At 56.7% G+C, this 21,769-nt stretch overlaps 6 protein-coding genes across 6 annotated transcripts in view; 3 read left to right on the top strand and 3 right to left on the bottom strand.

The window, feature by feature from the left end:
* The window catches only part of F5144DRAFT_595387 (uncharacterized protein), a gene marked incomplete at both ends in the record, with an annotated part of 29,042 nt that extends 25,462 nt beyond the window's left edge, over positions 1-3,580 (top strand). The window contains one exon of the mRNA XM_066790686.1: positions 56-3,580. Within this exon, the coding sequence (XP_066639893.1) occupies positions 56-3,580 (3,525 nt within the window). The remainder of the gene's footprint in view (positions 1-55) is intronic.
* Positions 3,581-5,511: 1,931 nt separating this feature from the next.
* On the bottom strand, positions 5,512-9,519 carry F5144DRAFT_595386 (uncharacterized protein; the record flags this gene model as incomplete). The annotated part of the gene is made up of 7 exons (XM_066790685.1): positions 5,512-5,909; positions 6,214-6,256; positions 6,316-6,394; positions 6,652-6,832; positions 7,219-7,598; positions 7,677-8,027; positions 8,123-9,519. 7 exons carry the CDS (start codon positions 9,517-9,519, stop codon positions 5,512-5,514), a joined length of 2,829 nt encoding a protein of 942 aa, XP_066639892.1.
* A 664-nt stretch (positions 9,520-10,183) lies between these two features.
* F5144DRAFT_595385 (uncharacterized protein) lies at positions 10,184-12,194 on the top strand (the record flags this gene model as incomplete). The annotated part of the gene is made up of 4 exons (XM_066790684.1): positions 10,184-10,258; positions 10,381-10,710; positions 10,794-11,117; positions 11,547-12,194. 4 exons carry the CDS (start codon positions 10,184-10,186, stop codon positions 12,192-12,194), a joined length of 1,377 nt encoding a protein of 458 aa, XP_066639891.1.
* Positions 12,195-13,374: 1,180 nt separating this feature from the next.
* On the top strand, positions 13,375-16,336 carry F5144DRAFT_632547 (glycosyl hydrolases family 31-domain-containing protein). The gene is made up of 2 exons (XM_066792502.1): positions 13,375-13,679; positions 13,733-16,336. Exons 1-2 carry the CDS (start codon positions 13,472-13,474, stop codon positions 16,099-16,101), a joined length of 2,577 nt encoding a protein of 858 aa, XP_066639890.1. The 5' UTR covers positions 13,375-13,471; the 3' UTR covers positions 16,102-16,336.
* Positions 16,324-17,868, bottom strand: F5144DRAFT_623192 (pectin lyase fold/virulence factor). Its single transcript, XM_066792133.1, has 3 exons — positions 17,040-17,868; positions 16,583-16,988; positions 16,324-16,526 (listed from the first exon to the last, which is right to left on the bottom strand). The coding sequence occupies exons 1-3, from the start codon at positions 17,505-17,507 to the stop codon at positions 16,387-16,389; spliced, it is 1,014 nt and encodes a 337-aa protein (XP_066639889.1). The 5' UTR covers positions 17,508-17,868; the 3' UTR covers positions 16,324-16,386.
* Positions 17,869-18,258: 390 nt separating this feature from the next.
* On the bottom strand, positions 18,259-21,332 carry F5144DRAFT_595382 (RmlC-like cupin domain-containing protein; the record flags this gene model as incomplete). Its single annotated transcript, XM_066790683.1, has 5 exons — positions 18,259-18,649; positions 18,722-18,788; positions 18,896-18,935; positions 19,072-19,215; positions 20,325-21,332. 5 exons carry the CDS (start codon positions 21,330-21,332, stop codon positions 18,259-18,261), a joined length of 1,650 nt encoding a protein of 549 aa, XP_066639888.1.
* Between the last annotated feature and the right edge of the window lie 437 nt (positions 21,333-21,769).

Below are 21,769 nucleotides of genomic sequence, written 5' to 3'. Positions count from 1 at the left end.
TCGTGTTTTGTTTTATGAGGACTGTGAACTTGGCTAATAAGGCATTGCATTTTAGTATGGTCTAGTTCTCAACGTCGAGGCGGACAAAGACATCAGCCTGTCTCTCAGTTTCTGGGACACCTATCTCGATCCCCAGCAAGGGTCTGCGCTCTGCGGACTTTTGGTACAGACCATCTTGCATATGGCCGACAATCCCCTCGCCACGGTCGCGGACTGTGAGACGCTAAGCGACGAGGATCGCGAGCAGATCCACGCGTGGAACGGGCATCTCCCGCAAGCAGAGCAGGCCTGTGTTCACCAGGATATACTGGAGCAATGCCGGACGCGATCCGAGGCCCAGGCCATATGCGCGTGGGACGGGGCCGTCACCTACCGCGAGCTGGACATGCTATCAGCGGCTTTTGCCCTGCATCTGCAGGCGCTCGGGGTTCAGGGGCCGGACGTCTTCGTGCCCATCATTCTCGACAAGTCGCTGTGGGTAGGCGTCGCTTTGTTGGCAGTCTTGCGTGCCGGCGGCGCCTTCGTGCTGCTCGACCCAGCCCTGCCTGACCTGCGCCTGCAGTCCATCTGCGAAACGCTGGGCTGCAAGGTCATCGTCTGCTCACCTACCGACCACGATAGGGTGGCCAAGTTGGGGCCCCGAGCGGTGGCGACTGTTTCCCACTCCAAGTCTGAGCAGTGGCCAACACCGACGCCAGGCCTCCTCACAGATCAGGCGGAGCCGGGCCATGCAGCTTACGCCGTCTTCACATCGGGCTCCACGGGTAAACCAAAGGGGGTCGTCATCGAACACACGCACTACGCGACCAGCGGCCGGTCCCTCCAGAAACGCCTCGGCGTCTCCTCACAAGCTCGCGTGTTCCAATTCGCCTCGCATTCCTTCGACGTCAGCGTCAGCGATTATCTCACCACCCTCATGGCCGGCGGCTGTGTCTGCGTGCCCTCCGAGGCCGACAGGCTCAACGACATACCGGCCGCCGTTGCGCGTCTTGAGGCCAACTGGATGCACATCACGCCCTCGGTCGCACGCACGCTCCAGCCGTCGCACGTCCCAGGCATCGATACCCTCGTGCTCAGTGGCGAGGTCCTCCAGGACGATAACGTGCGGACGTGGGCGCCCGCCGTCCATCTCATCAACGCTTACGGGCCCGCCGAGTGCTCGGTGGACTGCGTCGTCAACGACCAGGTTGCTTTGTACCCCGAGAGTATTGGAACGGCCAGTGGTGCTGTTTGTTGGGTCGCCGATGTCGAGAACCCGGACCGGCTGCTTCCCATCGGGGCCGTCGGTGAACTCCTCGTCGAGGGCCCCGTCGTAGGGCGGGGGTATCTGAAGGAGGAGGAGTTGACCCGCCAGGGATTCATTACACCGCCGGCCTGGCTACAGCGGTTCCGCGGACCCCACGCGATTGCGAGCAGGCTATACCGCACCGGCGACTTGGTTCAGTACCTCCCCAGCGGTGCATTACGCTACATCGGCCGCCATGATACTCAAGCCAAGATCAACGGCCAGCGTGTGGAGCTCGGCGAGATCGAGTCTCATCTCGGCCGGCTCTTCTCAGATTCGCAGAGCGTGGCTGTGGCACTAGTCCAGCAGCCACCGCCCTTGTCACAACAACAGACTCTGACGGCCTTCATACAACGGGGCCCGGGAGACGGGGCTTGCGATGACCTCGACACTGAATGTCGCATCCTGGAATCGAGTCCTAATTTCTTGTCCAGCATCCGCGATGCTACAATCCATCTTCGTGAGTGGCTGCCCTCATACATGGTGCCGACACGGTTCCTTGTTGTCAATCGCATTCCCCTGAGCCGATCAGGCAAGGTCGACAGGACAAAACTCAGGCACCTTTCATTCACCACCACCGCCTCGTCGAGGGAGCATCCAGGGCATGGTGATGGCGATGCCCAGAAGAATCTTCCGCGGTCCCTGTCAGATACAGAAAAGCAGATCCAAAGGCTCTGTGCTGATGTGCTGGGTCTCGTTCCTAGTACTATCGACATTGGCAGCGACTTTTTCCGCGTTGGAGGAGACTCGATCAAGGCCATGCAACTGGTGTCTTTTGCCCGACGAGAGGGCTTGTCAATAACTGTGAGACAGATACTACTTTCCACGGCTCTCGCGGAGCTGGCGAGGGGGGCATCGCCGTCTCAGTCCGACTTTAAGAATGGCTTGCCCCTAGACAAGGAGGACGTCATCAACGGCGGCCGCACGGAAGAAGCCCTGGACGCCCAGCTTTTGGGTTCCTTGCCCTGGCAAGACTTGGGCTTCCAGGAACAAGACGTGGAAGACGTATTGCCTGCTCTGGATCTGCAAACGTTTTCCACCTCCAGGCCGCAGAACTACTGGTTCCTGGAGCTCAGGGGACCCCTGGACACAACGCAGATGAAGCGGGCGTGCCCCGAGTTGGTTCAGCGCCACGCGATCCTGCGCACCGCCTTTGTGCTGCACAGTGATGGCAGGACGTTACAGGTGGTCCTACGGCGACTGCCTGCGTCAGTAGCCGTTGTGGAGAACCTCGAGACGGATGAGGTGGACTTGATGGCATTTGTCGTGGCCCATAGCCGCAAGGACGCGAATTCCCAGAAACTAACGTACGGATCACCGCCGCTGCGCATGACACTGGTTCGGCGGCACCGCGAGCACCATGTACTCGTGCTGCGACTGTCGCATGCCCTGTACGACGGCCTGTCAATTCCCGTGCTCATGAACGACCTGCTGGGGCTCTACGAGAAACGTGACATGGGCACGGCGGCCATGTCCTTTGCAGCCTATACGCGCTATTGCCTATCACGCAACGCCACAGAAGGGGCACTGGCGCACTGGCGAGGCCTTCTGCACGGCGCCTCGATGACGAATTTATTAGAGCCAGGCCTGGTCGTCGACCCTCACCCTCCGACAGCCTCAACCTTGGTCGAAGTCACGGCCAGTGTGCGACGACCTACGCCGCCACCGGCTATCACCGACGCCACCGTAGTCAAAACCGCCTGGGCGCTCGCCCAAAGCCGGGTACTGCAGGGCCAGGGCGACGTCGTGTTTGGCCAGCTCGTGAGCGGACGCAATGGCGACCCCAGCCTGGCCGCCGTCGTGGGGCCCTGTCTCAACCTGTCGCCTGTGCGCGTGCAACTGTCAAACCAGGGCGACCCCTCCTCCGTGGCAGCGTTGATGCGCCGCGTCCAGGACCAGCACGCCGCGTCGGTCGACTTCGAGACGGTGCCCCTTAGCGTCGTGGCGGCCCGCTGCACGTCTTGGGAGAACCCGGCTAATATCGAGTTCGGCTCCGTTGTGCACCACCAGTACGCTCCCAACCAGTTCCGCATGCGCTGTGGCGCGTTGGATGCCTATGTGGATGCCTGGTCGCCTGTATCACTGCCGGGGCGGAGCATCTGGCTGGCGTCCAGTATCGTGGAAGATGAGGATGGTGGTGATGACGCCCGCCAATTACTCCGGGTGAACATGTTTTGTCGTAGCGAGGTTGCTTCGGGCGAACGGTTGGAAGAGCTGCTGGGCGTGCTTTGTGATGTGTTGCGTGCCTTGGATGGGGGCCTCGACTTGCCTGTTACGCAACTATTGTGGTTCTAGGAAGGCGGAAAGTGTTGATTCGTGATCTGTGTGGGCAAGCAATTGCTTGATTGATTGAGTTGTTGTTGGGCAGAAGAACTGGCGCAGTTGGGCGACATGTGTACTTAGTGTGCGAAGAGTCTTTTCACATTCAGCGGCACTCCTCCCCATGTTCAGGGCGAGGGAAAGGGATTTGATGGGTTCTGTTGGCCAGTTGTTGATCCGTGAAGAGCCAACAGTTACCGCGGTGGGCTGTGCAGGTTGGTTACTGTACCTAGGTACATACATGAAGGGTTCTGTTGGAAACCTTGACTGTTGGAACATTGGATGATCCGAAACTAAAGTGCCGTACCCGCCACGGCCCCGATGCTACCATCCCATAATGTTACTGGCCCGCGGCCCAACCCTACCGGCCCGGGTCGCGACTCGATCTTGAAGTTCGGTTCGGTCGACAAAGCTGGCCCAGGATAGAATGGTAGTTGTAGGAGCCCCAACGGCCCCAATAACTGCTTGAAATAATGACCATCACCCAATCACAGCCATCACGGAAACTCTGTTACTGTTTTGGCCAGGTTATCGGCCCAGCTTCAAATCCGCACTTCGTTGAGCCTGCAGTGCTGAGGACATGAGCTCCAAATGTCTCGTATTGGGGGCCAAATGAGCAGCCTCGGCCGGAGTACGAGGTCCGTGTTCCAGTAATGGCCGAAGAAACATCACCAGTCAGGCCATAACCGCTGGCCCACAAATGGCCGTCCCTCGTCTGAGTGCTAGGGGTCTGGGGACCTCCAGGGGACCGGGCCGTGCCCAGTATCCTCCTTTCATCCCTACCCACCCTCTCAATGTCTCCGAAGCCAATTTCTAAGCCATGCAGGCCTCTTGTGTCTCGGGCACCCTTTTTCAGGTCTTCAGAAACTGACCAACTCAAGAACAAGCTGTCGCAACCTCTTGGGCTTGAGGCCTGGCTCTCGTTTGATGTGGTTCCAGGGGCCCTGTTTCGAAGCCAAGTGTCTCGAGACTCTAGAAGCTCCTGGAAGCGAAGAAGGGAGAGCAACAAGGCAGAAAAAAATAGAAACACCCCGTTGACACGGGTTGATGATGTAGAACCAAACTCAACTCAGTTTCCGATTGCCCAACCCCCCTGGGACCCAATCCATTTCCAAAAACACCTCATCACTCTGCAGGCTCCGAAAAACACCATCAGCATACACATATACCTTGCCCGCGCCCTTGTCAACACACCCAGTCCGCCGTACGCCAACCCACAACAGACGCCGAACTAAGTACAAGTGACATCATGTGCACATGGGAGCGCCTCATCTACCGTTGCGGTCACGCTGACCCCCGACTCAGGCCCGTCCAGTACTCGTGCCACATCTGGAGACGCCACGTGTACGGTAGATGCCCGTTCGACGAACGCAGCCTGGTAATTGACGTTAATATTCCCAACGACTGCCCTGCGTGCCACGCGGAAAACAATCGGAAGCAAAGGGAGAGGTGGCGCAAGACCGTGATGAAAGAGGGTAAAGGCGGTGGTCGGGGTTAGAGCCGTTGATAGGCATTGAAGTTTGAGTACCTAACGAGGTGGTTCTACTTAGGTACCTAGGTACCGAGGTACGTATTCTTTTTGGTGTGGTCTGGGAGGGCATCCGTTTGTATTAGACCTAGAAAGGGGAACGGTGGCGGGGAAGGGGGGTAAGAAGGTTGCGGCTCTGTCGAGGAAAGGGTTGACCAACAACGGCGAGCTCAACTTGCTCCCATAGATATTTAAGAGGCATCACAAGGTCCACCGAGTAAAGAACCAAAGATAACAAACCCTCGAAAGCCGCTAGAGATATATGTATCAACGGGATACGCTTTGTCGTTGTGACGGTTAACGAGTGCAAGCGCTCCAAAATTTGCTGCTCACTCTCTGCTTGACTTGACCGCCACCTAAGGTACCTGGTCAAGACTCGTCACCGCACGCCGTCGTTTCTAGCCAGCTGATCATCCGTATACCCCCCTTGAACCCCCTTTAAATACCCCTCAAACCTCCCCGCAACACCAATAACGTGCTTCAACTGCGCAAACGACAATTGCTTGCCCCTAAACTGAGCCAACTGCCTCGCTGTGGTAATGGCGTTGCGGATCTGGCGCCCGTTCATGTCCTCCTCAGCTAGATCGTCGATGTGATCGTTCAGGTCGTCGTAGTCAACCCCCGTCTCGCCCACGTCGCGTAGCCGTGTGAAGAAGTTGCGCCAGATCTTGCGCCGCTGCGGCTTCTTGAGGTTTTCGTAGTGGAGTGCGAGCTGGATGCGCGATTTAAAGGCTTGGTCGAAGGTTCCTACCCGGTTGGAGGTGAGGATAAGGATACCTAGGAAAGGGGTGCGTTTGTTAGCTTCCTTCCTTCTGAGGAGAATGGGGAGGGTGAGAAGTAGTGCTCACCATCATAGTATTCCAACACACGCAAAAAGACTGTGAAAAGCTTAGCACGGGAATAGAAAGTGATTCAGCTTGACTTCATTCACCTGAAACGAGCGCGTTTCTCTTGAGATCGGTCAAGCTACGCTCCTCGAGGAACACGTCCGCCTCGTCGAGCAGAACGACTAGTGTGGTTGAGCGGCATGATTCATCACGTAGATAACTGGAAATGGTCCAAGGACAATGACAAGGCTTACCACAGCCCCAAATCTTTCCCAGCAACAAGACCGTTTCCAGATACTTGGGGGGCCGATAAGCTTCACCTCTTATAGTGTCATCATGTTCAGGGTATAACACACCTTCTCCACTTGCTCGGGCTTTGTCCCAATATCGCCGCAGGTAACCCTGTAAAGGGGCTTCTCTGCCAACTCGGCAACACTAGAACAGAATAGGTTAGGTAGGTAGTTACCGATTTGAGGGAAGGGAATGGGTGTGGTCTTCGCTTCGTGCACAAGTTAATACCTCTCTATCACAATATCAGTATCACCGTCACCGCTTGGGGGGGATTGGATAGGTGGCCAGAGTTACCTGCTGTGAATGTTTTTCCGGTACCGGGGCCCCTGTTTATTTGCAGTAAGGTTAGTTCCAGGGCTGGGGTGTAATTAGGTAGGTCGTTGGCTGGGTCGAGCATGAACCCGTGAAGTAACATGATCAAGCCGTTGCCTTTGCCGCTGATGAGATCCGTCGACATCTCGGTCTTGACCTGGTTTGATATCAGTGCCTCAATAAGATGCTTGGTGTCGGCGTCCACCACAAGGTTTTCAAAAGCCCCCTTATTCCACCTGACCTGCTGGATCCGGTCAACTTCGATGTCGACTATACAACAGTAACGCGGTTATTAGCTGGGTTATCCCCAAGTGCTGCCCGTAAGCGAGAATCCTGAGGACACGCACCCCATCTTTTGAGCCTGAGATTAAACCCAACAATCACTAAGGGAAAGAGGTTAATGATGGCGGTGGATGGGGGATCCTCCTGATCCATGATTTCTTTGATGACTTCGGCTTCAAGGTCGGGCTCTTCGTCATGGGTTCGTGCTTTTCGTCTGTCGGCCGGCTCGGGATGGAGCTTCAGGTAGGTGGCGAAATCGACCATGAATCGCTCATTGACCTTCCACAGTAGCGTGTAAGAGGAACGGAATTTGTCTGTTTTTTTGGGGGGGGGGGGGGGGGGGAGGGGGGAGGGGAGGGGGGGGGGGACAAAACCAACACTGTCATGCTCATTTGGCTCGTGGACTTGGTCCGAGTATCCAACGAACCGCCGCTCCCGACAATGCCAGTACGTGTGACCACGTTTTAAGAGTAAACCCTTAATTTCTTCGGACGCGTACCGTAGGGGATACCACTCCAACGAAGTGACGTCAAACAACTCGGTCGTTGAGTGGTCGATTCGCAATTCAAGCACTTCCCGATGCCTCGATAGTTTCCCATGTTTTATCTCCCAATTCCACCCGGCAACGCTCCAAACTTGATGGGTATCCTCGGACGTGCGGTCCGATGTCTTGGGTTGTTTGAACCCAGGGGTTCCCTTTTCCTCCACGGTGGTTGGATCTCGCGATTGGGGCCCCCGGAAAGAATCCTTGTGGCTGGCAGCAGCAGCTCGAAAAGCCGGATGATTGTCTCGGCTCTGGATGGGTCCCATGTAAGCGAGCCAGCCGTTTGACATGAAAGCGGTCGGGCAGGGCCTAGGCCGGACGACGATGTCGCCCGGCTTCACCAAGAATTGCAAGGCAACCAAGGAGATGCGGCCCGAGGACAGTTGTCCCGACACATCCCGGTACAAAGGTCCCAGTGTCCTTTCCAGGTATGTAAACAATGCCTCAATGCAAACCCGGTCGCGTCTGCCGAGTTCTCGGGATTTCGATGCCCATTCTGGATACATGTAGAATAGACTGAGATAAGGGGTAGAAATCTCCTTCTTGAAGTCGAAGTTGGGGAAAGCAGTGTTGAAGCCCGAATAGAGCTTTGATAGACTCACCAGGGCTTGCACCATGGCCCTACTTGCAAAGGAGATGCTCTGGGCCGAAGGCTCCGGCAGCGGGAGCACCTCCCATTCTCGCTCTTCGAGCTTATACTCAGAGGGTTGAACGAAGCCGTAGTCGTTGTAGACAATGAAGAGAAATCCTGGTTCTCCAGAAATCTGTCGAGGTTGGCGATAGGCATCGATGCTCGAAGGCGAAGGCCTCGGTCTCCATGGTCCCAGGCCGGTTTTCCAAGATAACAAGCGCCTTTGATACGATAGATCTTGCGCCACCGCTGACCAGGTCTCTGTGGATGATTTCCAATTCCTGCATATGGTAGCCCGCGAGCAGCCGTATGCGGATTGGTGGCCAGCTGGCCGTTCAATGCTTCCAGCTCCAAGTGCAGCTCCCTGATTCGCTCCCTGAGGGCTGCCTGGCCTTCCGGTTCAAGAGGGCTCGAGGCTTCTGGCGACCGGGTATTGACATAGACACCATCATCATCATCAGAGTCACCATCGCCACCTCCAGCGACAACTATACGTTTCTCTGGGTGGCCGTGTTTGGCTGCCACAGAAGCTAGAAGTCGTGGTGCGGACTGGCGAAACGAGGACCGCGGCGGGTCGGTCCACTGTAGGCCCGGGTTTATCGAGTCCTGGTGGGCTCCGGGCGAGGGAGAGTGCCCAGGCGGGCTCAAAGAGTCATCGGAATCTTGGTCGGTCTGAGACTCGGACTCATCCAAGGCGGGGAATTTGTGGTTCATGGCCAGGTATTGGGTCGAGCGGCTCCCGGTGGCAACTGGAGCTCCGGCAGAAAATGGAATTCCGGTTTCCTGGCGGATTGGCGTTATCATGCCATAGTTCGACGTGGCAGCGGTGGGTGAATAGTTAAAATCACCCTGCCCATGAGGCGCCCTCTTCGGCGGCCCCTGAATAGGGGGTAGGCCTGGGGACCGCGACGGGACCGCTGGCGGGTCCATGGTTCGAGAGATATACGACGCGGCGTGTTGTAATAAGTTAGTATATTTGAAATATGCACTAGTCTTGACAATTCGGGTATCCTCGTCGCCCACGTCGGCGTCGTCGCTGCTGGCGTCTTCCGTACCTAATGCGCTATCCCTGCTGTGGTGGTGGTGGTCGTTTTGGTCGTTGCTTGGCCTTAATCCAGCAAGGCGAATACGCTCCGTGTCAAGAGAAATTCGAGTGCCAAACTCCGGATTGTCAAACAGATGTTGATACTCCTGGGGTGGCTGTCCGTGGGGGTCCGAACTCTGCGCTGGGGACAGCAAGGCTCGCAGGGCGAGAGCCTCGTCAAGCTGTTGGCGCTCTTGGGTCTGGTCTCTGGAGATGGTGATGTGCTGCAAGAATGCGGTGGCTTTGTCTTGTCCGCCGTCGGGGGTAGCGTCTTGTGTCTCGTCGGGAGCGGCGATGGGAGGAACCTCCCGCCGTGGAGGCGGGGTTGGGGCCGGCGGCGGGATTTGGGCCGGTGGTGGACGCCTTCTCGATTGAATATTGGGAGTATATCTGACTACCAACCGGCCCCCAGACATTGGTCAATGGAGAGAGAATTCTTAGGAAAATGAAGCCTGGGGTTGCGCCTAGCTCGGCTGTAACGATGAGTAAATTGAGTTTGGTTCAAGAGGCGAGCCTGCTGCCACGTTGCCAAGCGCAGGCGGGGGTGGTGTGGCTCTGGCAAATGAGGTACGTATGTACATGTACTGTACCCGCCTAGGTAGGTAGGTATATTTAGGCACTCCGCAGAAGCAGCTGAGCGGCGCAGCCGGCGCGAACTTCAGAAGCTCACCCAGACCACACAAGACTAGAAGCCGGAACTTCGTGTGAACTACGGCAGTGACGTCGTCATTTGTAACAGCGGCCGGCCCTTAAACAATGCCGTCGTCCCCACCTGCTTCCAGGCCGGAATGGTACAAGGCGGGTGATGCCGATCCGTACGTCACTACGTCTACTCAAACCAGGCCATAATCACCACAGTAAGAAATCAGATACCTGACTTGTCGTGTTTAGAACGCTGGATCCCGCGCGAGAGGCCTTTAAGATAGCCACAGCCAAGTTCGGTGCTGTCCTAAGCTGGGACACAAGAAAACAAAACGGACATGGAGTCCACCAAGCCAGCAGCATCCTTGAGCTGCAGAGCCTTGTCGCGGATGCGCAATTAAAGTATGCCGCCAGCCATGGCCGTAGCAGGGTCCGAAAATGGCTCGTGAAGCTGTCCACAAGGATCACCCACTACAGCGCCATCCTCGACGTGCTCGTCCAGCACCACCCCGAGTACGTGGCACTCGCTTGGGGGGCAATGAAGTTCCTTTTTCTGGTCGGTCATATTCCCACTCGCGCGCGCATCGCGGTCCTTGCGCCAAGCTAGGCTGATCGCTAACGAGATCCGCCAAAAGGCCGTGGTTAACCACGAAGCCCTGGCATCGTGTGTGGTCAAGAGTCTAACTCAAATCGCCGACGCGCTGGCCAGTGTCGAAATAACTGCCGTTCTGTACCCGACCGAGCAGATGAAGCTCGCCCTCGCCGAGATATACGCCCACATGATCCGTTTCTTTCTCCGCGCCCAAGAATGGTTGATGGAGAGTAGCTGGAAGCGAGCGCTGCACTCGGTCACGCGCCCAAAGGAGCTCCGATACGATGACATCCTGCAGGACATGACCGCCGCCACGGTGCATTTTCAGAGACTCGCGGTTGCGGCATCACAGGCAGAGCAGCGCGATATTCATGTGCTTCTCCTTGAGATGAAGCAGATGATGATTAGTAAATCCAGTCCCCTATTACCTAACACCTACACCACTCGGTACGGTAGCCTCAGCTTAAGCAGCAACTAACCGCCGCCGCAGGTCACCAACAGATCAACGCAAGCGCCATGTACAACACCAATACGACCCTCACCGACCTCCAGTTCTCCTCTATACTCAACTCCCTCACCAACCTCCCCCTCGGCGACCCAGACAAGGTCCTCCAGCAAGCCACCTTCCTCCGAAGCCGCGCCGCCCTCCACCGCAAAGCAACCCACGATGCCTTCTGGCTCCATCCACGCTTTCAAACCTGGTCTGAAAGTAGTTCCTCCAACCTTATCATGGTGCAGGGCACTTTTGCCGGGCGCTCTACCATGCGAGCCTGCCTAATTGTCACGAATATGCCAACAGGTGGAGCCTCGGGGCGCGGGACGCCCCGAGCCAGTCGCTTCAAGGACCAATCAAGGGAGGCCGGGGAGTGCTCAGTGTGATCAGGGAAACGGGGAACAACGGGAGACCGAGCAAACTGAGCATAGGAATCATGCGGCCAATCAGAACGCAGGAAGAACGGAAGTAATCAGAGTGCTCAGTGTCTCCGAAATCTAAGGAGAGCTGAGCACACTGAGCACACAAGACTTAGATAGGTATATAGTCACTCGTTCTGGAGAGCTCTGGGAGTTCTCCAGTTAGCAATCACAACTACAGTTCGCTACAAGCTCACAAGCCTACTGTTGAGACAAGTCTATTGTTGTGCACCCTTTGGCTGCACCGAACCTAAGCATCCTCGAGAGATTACCTTCAACGAAGCTGAACCCTAACAGGATAGGATCCTGGACAGGTTCGTCACACTAATCGACGCCATCGACGCGATCCGACAAGCCAATGCCACTACACTCTGGGCGCTCAAAACGTCCGACACAGCGGCAGTGGCCCCCCACTCGGGAGCATCCATATCCAGTGTCGAACTACTCAAGTACCTCACCGCGCAGGCCCTGCGCCTCGGTGGCCCGCCGTCTACCACCACCGAGCGCACTCTGGCGCTCAGCTGCGCCCGCTTTCAGACGGCCCGCGGCGAGCGCGAGTGGATTCACTTGCTGGCGGGTAGTCTGGCAAATATGGGAAGCAGACATGTTTTCATCGTGGTCGATGTCGAGCTGCTTGGGCGGGAGGCTGCCGCGGGCATCACACAGAGCAACGAGAACCACGGCAGCAGCAGCGACAGGTTCACGCTGCCCGAGTCTTTGAAAGGGCTATTTGCGCAACTGGAGGCTAGGGCGCCCGGTGTGGTGGTCAAGGTCTTGTTGGTGAGCTACGGGTCGCCGCTGTTTCGTGCGACCGGCGAGGTGTGTCAGAAGGATGTGTTGCTGGCGGGGAGGCCGAGGCCGCAGCGCTCGAGAGTTGCTGGCAGGGCCGCCCACGGAGCGTTAGGTATTAGAAGGGGCCAGCTGCGGAGGAAGTTTGGACTATAGAGGGGCAGGGGGGACGGGAGGGGTTGAGGAAGGGGAGTTTGTGTGGTGGCATAACGGACGGGTATACACGGAGAAGTGGTAGTTTGTTTGGAATGGCTCCCCGTCTTTGCCCAGCGATATGCTAGTATATCGATAGCGTCACGTTGATCAAGTACGGAATGACTGATTCCCCAAGTCCGATTTCTTTTTGTCTTCTTCCTCGCTGCCGACCGCCCTCGCCCCCCCCCCCCCCCCCCCCCTAGCCTTTGGTTCGCCTAGGTATTGATTTCTGAACCATATCCAACACTGAAACTGGATGCAACGGGGGAAGCCATACCAAAGAAGACCTCTGGTCCACGGTGTGGCTCACTTTTATTGCCGCCGAGCCAGCGCGATCGGTAGGAAATATTGAGGTTGTGTCACCAGTTCTTACCCATTATTCTGTGGCATTATGCAGACACTGCAGCCCGTCCACGGCAAGCCGCAGCAGAGAAGCCCACGTTGTCAATACAGCGATGCCCAAGTTTTCTTTGTGTCTCGGAGAAACCACGCGGGCGGCTGTAGTGGCACACGGCATCATGTTGTTACCAGACAAAAACCCCTCTTCGCCAACTTGAGCGGTTCATGGACTGCTTGCTCGGATTTACGCCGGCGTTGTTAGTCCGATCTTTCCGTTGCCATCCCCGGTAACTGCTCTCGAAAAGGCAGGTTGCAGTCAAAACAACCACGTTAAGTGAGGGGAATCAATGTTTGCATCGGCCACTCCAGCGTAAGCCCACATGATTGGGGGGAGGACTTGGTAACAAGGGCGACGATCCACGGTGGCCGTTTGAGTGTACTTTGAACCAGCGCAGGGTTGGAAGGAATTGATTGGCCAGGCGTGCTCATGTTACTTCTCCTGGACACATGCGGGCTTTGAGGGCCATGTCCCTGGGATGCCGTGGTACAGTATGGCCAAGGACTATGTCACTTTCTTGGTGCTAACGTTGCCATCAGGTTACTACCCTTGAGCTTTCCGGTCACCGCCACCTTTACCTCGGTGATGGGCTTGCAACCGAGCACCTTCGCTCACAAACCTGGAGTTGGAGTTGCAGTGGCCCGACGTGACACGGCTGTGAATTCCCAAAGCCGTACCACTAGGGGTCACTGAATCGGCCCGTTCAGACAAAAAGTCCAAGGTAATGCTCTCGTTTTGTTTCTGTTCCTGCCTTAATAAATAATGCACTTTCCAAATCCATTCGTGGTGCTTTCCTTCCCCATGCCATGCAAAACAGTCCCAAACGCCCATACGATTTACCATGGCATTATTCATCATTCTTCTGTTGCTTTCTGCAACCACAATATTGGCGCAGATTCCGCGCCCGGCGGCACAATGCTCTGGATACCGGGCGACCAATATTCATGAGGATGTGTCCTACATGACTGCTGACCTCATTCTCATCGACAACTGCAGCTTGCACAGCAAAGACATTCAAAACCTGCGGTTACTCGTTGAGTACCAGACTGGTAAGGAGAACCAGTTCAACATGCTAAATGTGGCTAACCTCTTTATTTGATAGAAGCTCGGCTGCACGTCCTGATAGAGGATGCCCAAAAGGAGGTGTATCAGGTCCAGGAACACGTTCTGCCTCGGCCCAAGAACCAAAACGCAACTGCAAATGAAGCTGCCCTCAAGTTCAGCTTCACCCAGGACCCGTTCACCTTCAATATCACAAGAACCTCTACTGGAGAAGTCTTATTCGATACATCTGATTCACCATTGAACTTTGAGTCGCAATACGTGCGGGTCCGAACCAGCCTCCCGCATAATCCCAACCTTTATGGCCTGGGTGAACACTCAGATGACTTTCGGCTGCCCACCACCGGGTATAGACGCACATTCTGGAACGCCGAGTCTCCCTTCATCCCCAACCATGCGAATTTATACGGCAGCCATCCGGTGTACTTTGACCACCGGGGCGAGTCAGGCACGCATGGTGTGTTCCTCCTCAACTCCAACGGGATGGACATCATCATCGACAAGACCGAGTCAGGGCAACAGTATTTGGAGTACAACGCCATTGGGGGCGTCCTGGACTTTTACTTTGTGGCTGGGCCCCAGCCGGCTGAAGTAAGCAAGCAGTATGCCGAAATCGTTGGCTTGCCCGCCATGATGCCGTACTGGACCTTTGGCTTTCATCAGTGCAAGTACGGCTGGTCCACCATTGACCACGTGGCTGAGGTTGTCGCCAACTACTCAGCCGCCGGCATCCCTCTCGAGGTAGTGTGGGGGGATATTGACTACATGCAAGAGAAACGGGACTTCAGTACCGACCCCTCGCGTTACCCCTTGGATAAAGTCCGCGCGCTGGTTGACAACCTGCATCAAAACAACCAGCATTACATCCAGATCCTCGACCCGGGCATCCGACGGCTTGACAGCTACGGCCCCTACACACGCGGTTCAGAAAAGGGCGCGTTCCTGCGCGCCACTGATGGCTCGTTCTACCGTGGCATGCAATGGCCCGGCGAAGTAGTCTGGCCGGACTGGTTCGCCCCTGGCACGCAAGAGTGGTGGACCTCGGAGATCCTCTCCTTCTACAACCCCTCCACCGGTATCGACGTGGACGGCCTCTGGGTAGACATGAACGAAGCCTCCAACATGTGCGGCGACATGAACTGTTTCACCTCCGCCTCCTCCACCATCACCACCGCCATCGGCAAGAACCCGCACCAACCCCCTCCCTTACCACCCCACCACCGCCGCCAAACCCCTCCCCCAGCAGTTACAGGCCACAAACTCGGCCTCCCCGACCGCGACCTCCTCACCCCCACCTACCCCATCGCCTCCCACCGCGGCCCGCTCTCCGCCTTCACGCTGTACACCAACGTCACCAACGCCGACGGCTCCCACCAATACGACACGCACAACCTCTACGGCAGCATGATGTCCGCCGCCACCCGGCGCGCCCTGCTCACCCGCAACCCCAGCAAACGCCCCTTCGTGCTCACGCGCTCCACCTTCGCCGGCGTCGCCGCGCACGCAGCGCACTGGTTCGGCGACAACGCCTCCACATGGGACCACTACCGCACCGCCATCCGCCAGCTGCTGGGCGCGGCCGCCGTGCAGGCCATGCCGATGGTGGGGTCCGACGTGTGCGGGTTTAATGGGGACGCCGAGGAGAGGATGTGCGCGCGCTGGGCGCTGATGGCCGCGTTCCAGCCGTTTTATCGCAATCATGCTGATGTGTCCGCGCCGGATCAGGAGTTTTACCGGTGGCCGTTGGTGGGGGAGGCGGCGAGGAAGGCGGTCGGGGTGAGGTATCGGTTGTTGGATTATTTGTATACGGCGATGTGGAGGGCGAGTGAGGAGGGGAGGGCGGTGGTCAGTCCGTTGTGGTTTGGGTATCCGGGGGATGAGGCTACGTGGGGGGTGCAGACGCAGTGGTTTTTGGGGGAGGCGCTGTTGGTGAGTCCTGTGGTGGATGATGATTCGCAGACGGTGAGGTATTATCTGCCGAAGGATGTGTGGTATGACTTTTGGACGGGGGAGAAGGTGGTGAGTGCGGGGGAGACGAAGACGGTCGAGGGGGTTGCGTGGACGGACATCCCCGTGCATATCAGGGGCGGCAGTATTGTGCCGATGAGGGTCAACTCGGCGAATACCACAGCGGAGCTGCGGAGGCAGAACTTCGTCATCACGGTTGCGCCGGGGGCGGATGGAACGGCCCGAGGCGAGTTGTATCTCGACGATGGGGAGAGCCTGGATGTTGGGGACCAGAAGTCGGTAATCACGATGACTTGGAATGGGAAGGCGGTTGAGGCAAGCGGCACGTTTGGCTACGACACGGATGTCGTTATTGAGAGGGTGGTGGTGCTTGGCGATGGAGGAGCGAGGACTCAGGAGGGACCTTGGGGGCTGCACAAGGCCTTTACCTTGCACCTTTAGTTGGTCCTTGGCCTTCATGCTACTACTGCGAGCGATGCCTTGCATCTTACCAAATACTTTAGGGCCTGCGGTGTCTGGGAGCAGCTAAATAGTGGCGAGAAGTTGATGCAGAAAACCACCCCTATTGATTCCGCGTGTGGATCGACATGGGATATCGCAAGACATGTCAAGGTGTAGCAGTGACTCAGAAGATCTCTAGTCAAGCAAGCTCCTGCGAATTATGGTATTATTCCCACCCCGCCAACACCGCCACGTTAATAACTGCCCGAACTATGGACCACCACCTCAGAAGACCCTGCCAACTCCAGCCCCGAGCTTGATGATGGGCTCGACCAAGGGCAGCGGGGTCAACTTGAACTTATAGGGCGCCTTCTTGAAGTCGCCAACCTGCGTGATGTTGACCGTGGCCTTACCCCAATCGTTTTCTACCAAACATGTTAGCCACAGAATCCCCAACAAAAGCATAACGCTGGGCACTTACTGGCTCCCAAGTTGGCAAAGCCATCCAGCTCCTCGTCACCGCACGTGCAGGTGTTCGGCGAGTCATCCGGAATCACGAGACCATAGGTGCTGAGCGCCTCGCGGGTCTTGCCCCTGAACACGTTGCCCTCTACAAGGACCTGGTTGTCGGAGCGAGAGTGAATCGCCTGGTAGTTGAAGTCAACGTAGAGGTTGTTATAGATGTGCTGGTGGCCGAAACGCCCGGCAGGACCGCGGGTGCCCATGTTGCGCCAGTAGTTGTGGTGGTACGAGACGTGCAGATGGCCAAAGTCGATGTCCCGGAAGGTGTCGTCGTTTCCGACGAGCGACGACTTCCAGTGGTCGTGGAAGTAGTTCCAGGATACCGTGATCCAGTCCGAGGCGCGAATGATGTCGACTTGGCCATCCTAGGGAGAGTTAGTATCCTATTTTTAGTCTGATTAACACGGAGTACTCACAAAGAAGTCAGGGCCCTTGGAGATGTCAGACTGGAACTCGTTGTGGTCCACCCAGACCCTGGTCGAGTTCCGGATGGTGATGCAGTCGTTGTCCTCGATGAAGCTGATCTTGAGGTTCTGGATGATGACGTTGGTCGAGTCCACCACATCAAGACCGCTGCCGGTGATGTGAGCTGATCCTCCAACACCAATGACCGACGTGTTGGGGCCAATCTTAGCGCGGGCCGGGAGTTTGATCTCGCCCTTGACGCGCACTATCTTGGGTTTGTCCCCGGCAACGGCCGCCGCCAAGTCTGCCGCATTGTCGACAACTACAGTGGCGCCTCCCTTGCCGCCGGTGGTGGTGCCGATCGGGTTGTCTTTGGCGAAGCCTTCGACACCCCAGGATGCAAGACCGAGGCTGCCCAGAGGGGATGCCGCCGCCAAGGGGGCCAATGTTGAGAGGACTGTGATGAAGTTGAACCGCATCGTGAATATCCGGGTATTCGGGACGGACGGTGTGGGATGCTAAGAGCGGATGCTAATCATGACAACCGGGAATGCTATACAGCTTAATATAGGAGGGAGGTGAGGTGATATTCAGGCCCAGGCCAGCCCACACAGACAGCAATGTCCCCAGCCCCATCTTTTCCCCAACTTCGCTACCCGGTGCAATGGAAAAATGAACTCCAGCGGGGAACCCTGTCCGAGAAGCATTGTCCCCAAATAAGATGTTGATGCTGTGTTGCGATTTACCCGTCCGGGGGGGTTGCCCTGCCAAGCCGGCACCGGTGACGGGGTGCTTCTTCCTCACTGGTGGAAATATGCATGCCGGCGACCTTCAACGGCTTTGGAGACGAGCTTTAGCGTATTTTCCGATCGACATGTCGAGCACCATGCCTCTCTTCTCATGGCCTAGCGAGCACTAGATCCGGACAAACTTGTCGAGATATTGCGTTGTGGTGATTTTGTGGCGGAACGAGGCCAGCGTCTGGTGATTCGTAGCCCAAGGAAGCTGTTGATCTCGGTTACTGTGAGCCGGTAGTAGCATAGGGCTCTAGAGGAAATGTGTTCGGTAATAGTATCACAACATGGCATCATGCTAAATTATCGTTTACCATGGAGGTATTATTATGCCGAAACCAGACAGGAAAAGTAGGTAACAATGTTCCAAGTAAACGAGGAAATATCGTCCCATGGATTGTAACCGTCTACGTTGAGACCATCATGATGCTGCTTTTTACTCTTCGCGCTCCTTTCTCTTGTCATTGATCTCTTGCTCAAGCCGTTCAATGACACCTTTCAACATCTTGACCTTCTCCTCGCCGCTTTCGTCGAGGACTCCGTAAGCATCGATCTCACGCCTCGTCTTCAGAGTGTATTCCAGGGCCTTTTCGAGATTTCCAATGTGGTAATAAAGACGGGCTGGAACCTCATACATGCCGCCCATCTGCTCCGTCAAGCCTTCTAGTTCCACGAGAGTAAACAGCCGTTCACTGGCCTCGACTGCCTCGTGGAAATAACCCTGTTGAGCAAGTTCAATAACTTTAGCTTGGAGAGAGCGGACCTCCCTACGACGGTCATCCGAGACGACGAGATCGGCTGGTTCAGCGGTGCAGAGGGAGCATTGGCTAGGGTCATGTCAGTGACTTGGCGTCGTCTTCAGCATCACATGAAAGAGGAGAGGTGAACTATGAGCCTACCACTTGAAACCCCACACGTTCTCTAACGTCTCTTGTCTCTCTTCTGATGTCAGGCCCGCAGCGGAGTCTAAACAGGGTTATTGACCAGGTTAACGGAATAGTTGCGGATACTAGGAATCTCTTACACGTGATTGTGATTTCCTCTCCGACTTCGATATCACGGGCTGACCATACGGTCATGGCCAACGTCTTTTCCGAGAAGTTGATGAACGCACTATTACAAGGTCAGCTACCAGCCCATGCCTCACTCCGTTCCTAGCACATACTTGGGCTTGCAAGCATGATTAAATCTCTGTCTCCGTGAGCTTCAAGTTTCTTCTCATCAACACCAACTCACAAGCAAAACTCACCGCCAAGTCCGCAAACAACCCCATAAACTCCTTCCCCCCCACCGTCACCGCAAAGCTATTCGTCAACATCACATCCTCCATCTCACTCATCCCCCCGCCATCCCCATCCACACCCTCACCCCCACCACTCACCCTCCCACCCCCCTGCCTCGCCAACCCCTCCACCACCCCCTCCCCCCCCAACCTCTCCCCCGCCACCCTCAACAACACCTGCACCTCCTCCCTCGCCACATCCGCCGGATACTCCACCGCCGCCAACACACTCACCCAATCCACCAGCACCACCCTCCCCTTCCCAATCCTCCTCGTCGCCACCACACCCTTCCCCTTCCCGGGCACATCCCGCACGGCGTACGGCCGCGGCAGCAGCAGCTTCGAGGGCGCGAAGAAGGGCACGTCGAGGGCGTGCTTTAGGGGGTTGAGCACGTCGGAGGGGGTGCTGATGATGCTGAGGCCGTGGGGGGAGGGGGAGGCGGCGAGCGTGAAGACGCACCAGGGGGAGGCGGTGGCGGGGATGCAGAAGGGTTGGTGTGTCCAAGGGTGCCAGGCGGAGGGGTGGGGGGTGAGGGGGTTGAGGCAGGTGGTGGTGTAGGTTTGGGCGGGGGTTGGGGGGGTGAAGGGGGCGCATATGGGGGGTGGGGGGGTGGTGGAAATGGTAGGATGGAGGAGGAGGGCGAGGGGGAGAAGGGTTGTTCGGGGTCGCATGGTGATGTTGGTTTGTGGTTGGTGGTTGGTGATGATTTGGGTTAGGAGACGTTCAGTGTAAGTCTGAGAGGTTTCGAAACTGACAGCTTGCATTATCAACTCTGTTGTTATGGTTGCTATGATTTAACCGCCTTGATTAACCCGTGGTTTCATGGAACCATCGCCAAGCTACCATATATTTCGTAACCCGACCTGATTCATCCAAGCTGTTACACTGCCATGGCAGCTGTGACGCTGCGAGGTGACGAGCCAAGAACGCCTCGCGGAATTACCCACAGCTTTATCGTCAGCATCTAGAGGGTGGGCCTCCGACAACAATACAACATAGTCCAGTGCCTGGCTTCTCAAACGACAGCCATATATACCTCCATCCCCTCCTCCGTCTCCCACCGCACCTTCACCCCCGGTGCCACAAAGTAAATCGCCCCCTCCCCCAACTCAAACCTCCCCCCATCCGCCTCCATCCACCCACCCCCCCTCGTAACAATCATCACCCCCGGCCCCTCCCCCCCCTCAATCTCATCCTCCTCCCCCTCCCTCAACCCCACCCTCAACATATCAAACTCGCTCATCGGCGGCCGATACACCCTCGTCCTGCCCATCCTACTCCTCCCCGCCCGCTCACTCGGCAACACCACATCCCCCTTCGCGTGCGCTTTGAACGTGAGCGTGTCCGCAAACAGGTCGATGCTGTTGCGCTCGGCGCGCGGGCAGAACCCGGCGTTGAGCACGTTGTTGCTGCGCGCCATGCACTCGACGATATCCCCGCTGAGGTACGCATGGATGCCGTCGGCGGGGATGTACAGCGCCTCGCTGGGTTGGAGGGTCAGGAAGTTCATGCAGGTGAGCGCGACGAGCGAGCCGGGGTCTTGCGCGCTGTATTGGGTTTGGAGGCGCGGGAGGAGGTCGGGGATGTAGGCTGCGTTGTTGAGGTTGGGTTTGGGGGTGGAGAGGAGCCGTTGTTGGGCTTGTTTGATGGTGGCGTCGTCGGCTTTGAGGATGTTGCGCGTTACGTCTCGCAGGGTCTGGTCGGTCCATTGCGTGATGTTGGGCGGGACGAAAGAGCAGAGGGCGGGGAGCTTGAACAGGGGCTCAATTTCGGACAGTGGTTTGAACCCTGCGAAGACCTCGAATTTGGAGAGCGCAACGGCGATTTCAGGCTTGTGGTTTGGGTCGGTAAAGTTCTCGGGGTCTTCGGCGTGTAGTTTGGCGGCCAGTTCCATGTTGGGGTGGATTTGTAGGGGAAGAGCCTTGGCGATAGAAAGGATCTTGGGAAGAAAGGGCAGTTGACCACCGAGTCCATCAATCACCTTCTTACCGAGCAGTCTCTCCTTATCCTTATCGAGGACGTCCTTGAGGAGCTCACCCGTCTTCAAGACCCGGGCAGGGAAGTCGGGGTAGTCCCCAAACCACATCTCGGAATAAAATTCATCGTCCTTGATTTCAAGGTCCTTGACTGTCTTTTTGCAGAGTTGCGCCGCCAGTGACTGCTGCCCCTGCTTGCCCCAGGGGTAGTTGTTGCAGCTTCCGGACAGTTGGAATACGCGGTTGGTCATGGTGGATTGGATGCTGAGGTGAAGGGAGAAGAAGTTCTGAGTTATTTGCCCCGGCTTGAATATCATCGGCTTTGTTGATGATGTCGGATATCTTGTACAGGTTACAGATCACATCCAGACCCAATGTCGTCATAACCCATGGCGTCACCATGTCCGGTTGTGGGGCCGCCTGAGTGGAGCCTGCGGGCCGGTCCTCGGCCGGAAGAGTGGGTCCTACTCCGGTGGCCATTCGGGAATCACCGGGATAGGGGCTTTTCAACTACTGCTCCCATGGGTGATAGGTGAACACGAAGAAGTCGGTGGGCGGCGCGTTGAAAGACCCATCTAATGGCGATGTTACTTTAGCTACGCCGAGCCGGGTACTGCATCTGAAGATGCGGCCCCCCTACGTAGCCTGATTTTCGATTATAGAAGCGAAACGAAGTCATTCGGTCCAT

This window comes from Chaetomium tenue (genome assembly GCF_020726465.1).
Source record: "Chaetomium tenue strain MPI-SDFR-AT-0079 chromosome Unknown F5144scaffold_6, whole genome shotgun sequence".
NCBI classification, from domain to species: Eukaryota; Fungi; Ascomycota; class Sordariomycetes; order Sordariales; family Chaetomiaceae; genus Chaetomium; species Chaetomium tenue.
The sequence above is the reverse complement of the archived record's forward strand: the minus strand, read 5'-3'. Positions and strand labels throughout refer to the sequence as shown.

Bases quoted from the DNA above. Each gene is read 5' to 3' on its own strand.
- F5144DRAFT_632547 (XM_066792502.1), top strand. From the start codon at position 13,472: ATGGCATTATTCATCATTCTTCTGTTGCTTTCTGCAACCACAATATTG. The intron at 13,680-13,732 runs GTAAGGAGAACC...TTTATTTGATAG, and splicing joins ACTCGTTGAGTACCAGACTG to AAGCTCGGCTGCACGTCCTG.
- F5144DRAFT_623192 (XM_066792133.1), bottom strand. From the start codon at position 17,507: ATGCGGTTCAACTTCATCACAGTCCTCTCAACATTGGCCCCCTTGGCG. The intron at 16,989-17,039 runs GTGAGTACTCCG...AACTCTCCCTAG, and splicing joins CCAAGGGCCCTGACTTCTTT to GATGGCCAAGTCGACATCAT. The intron at 16,527-16,582 runs GTAAGTGCCCAG...CATGTTTGGTAG, and splicing joins CTTTGCCAACTTGGGAGCCA to AAAACGATTGGGGTAAGGCC.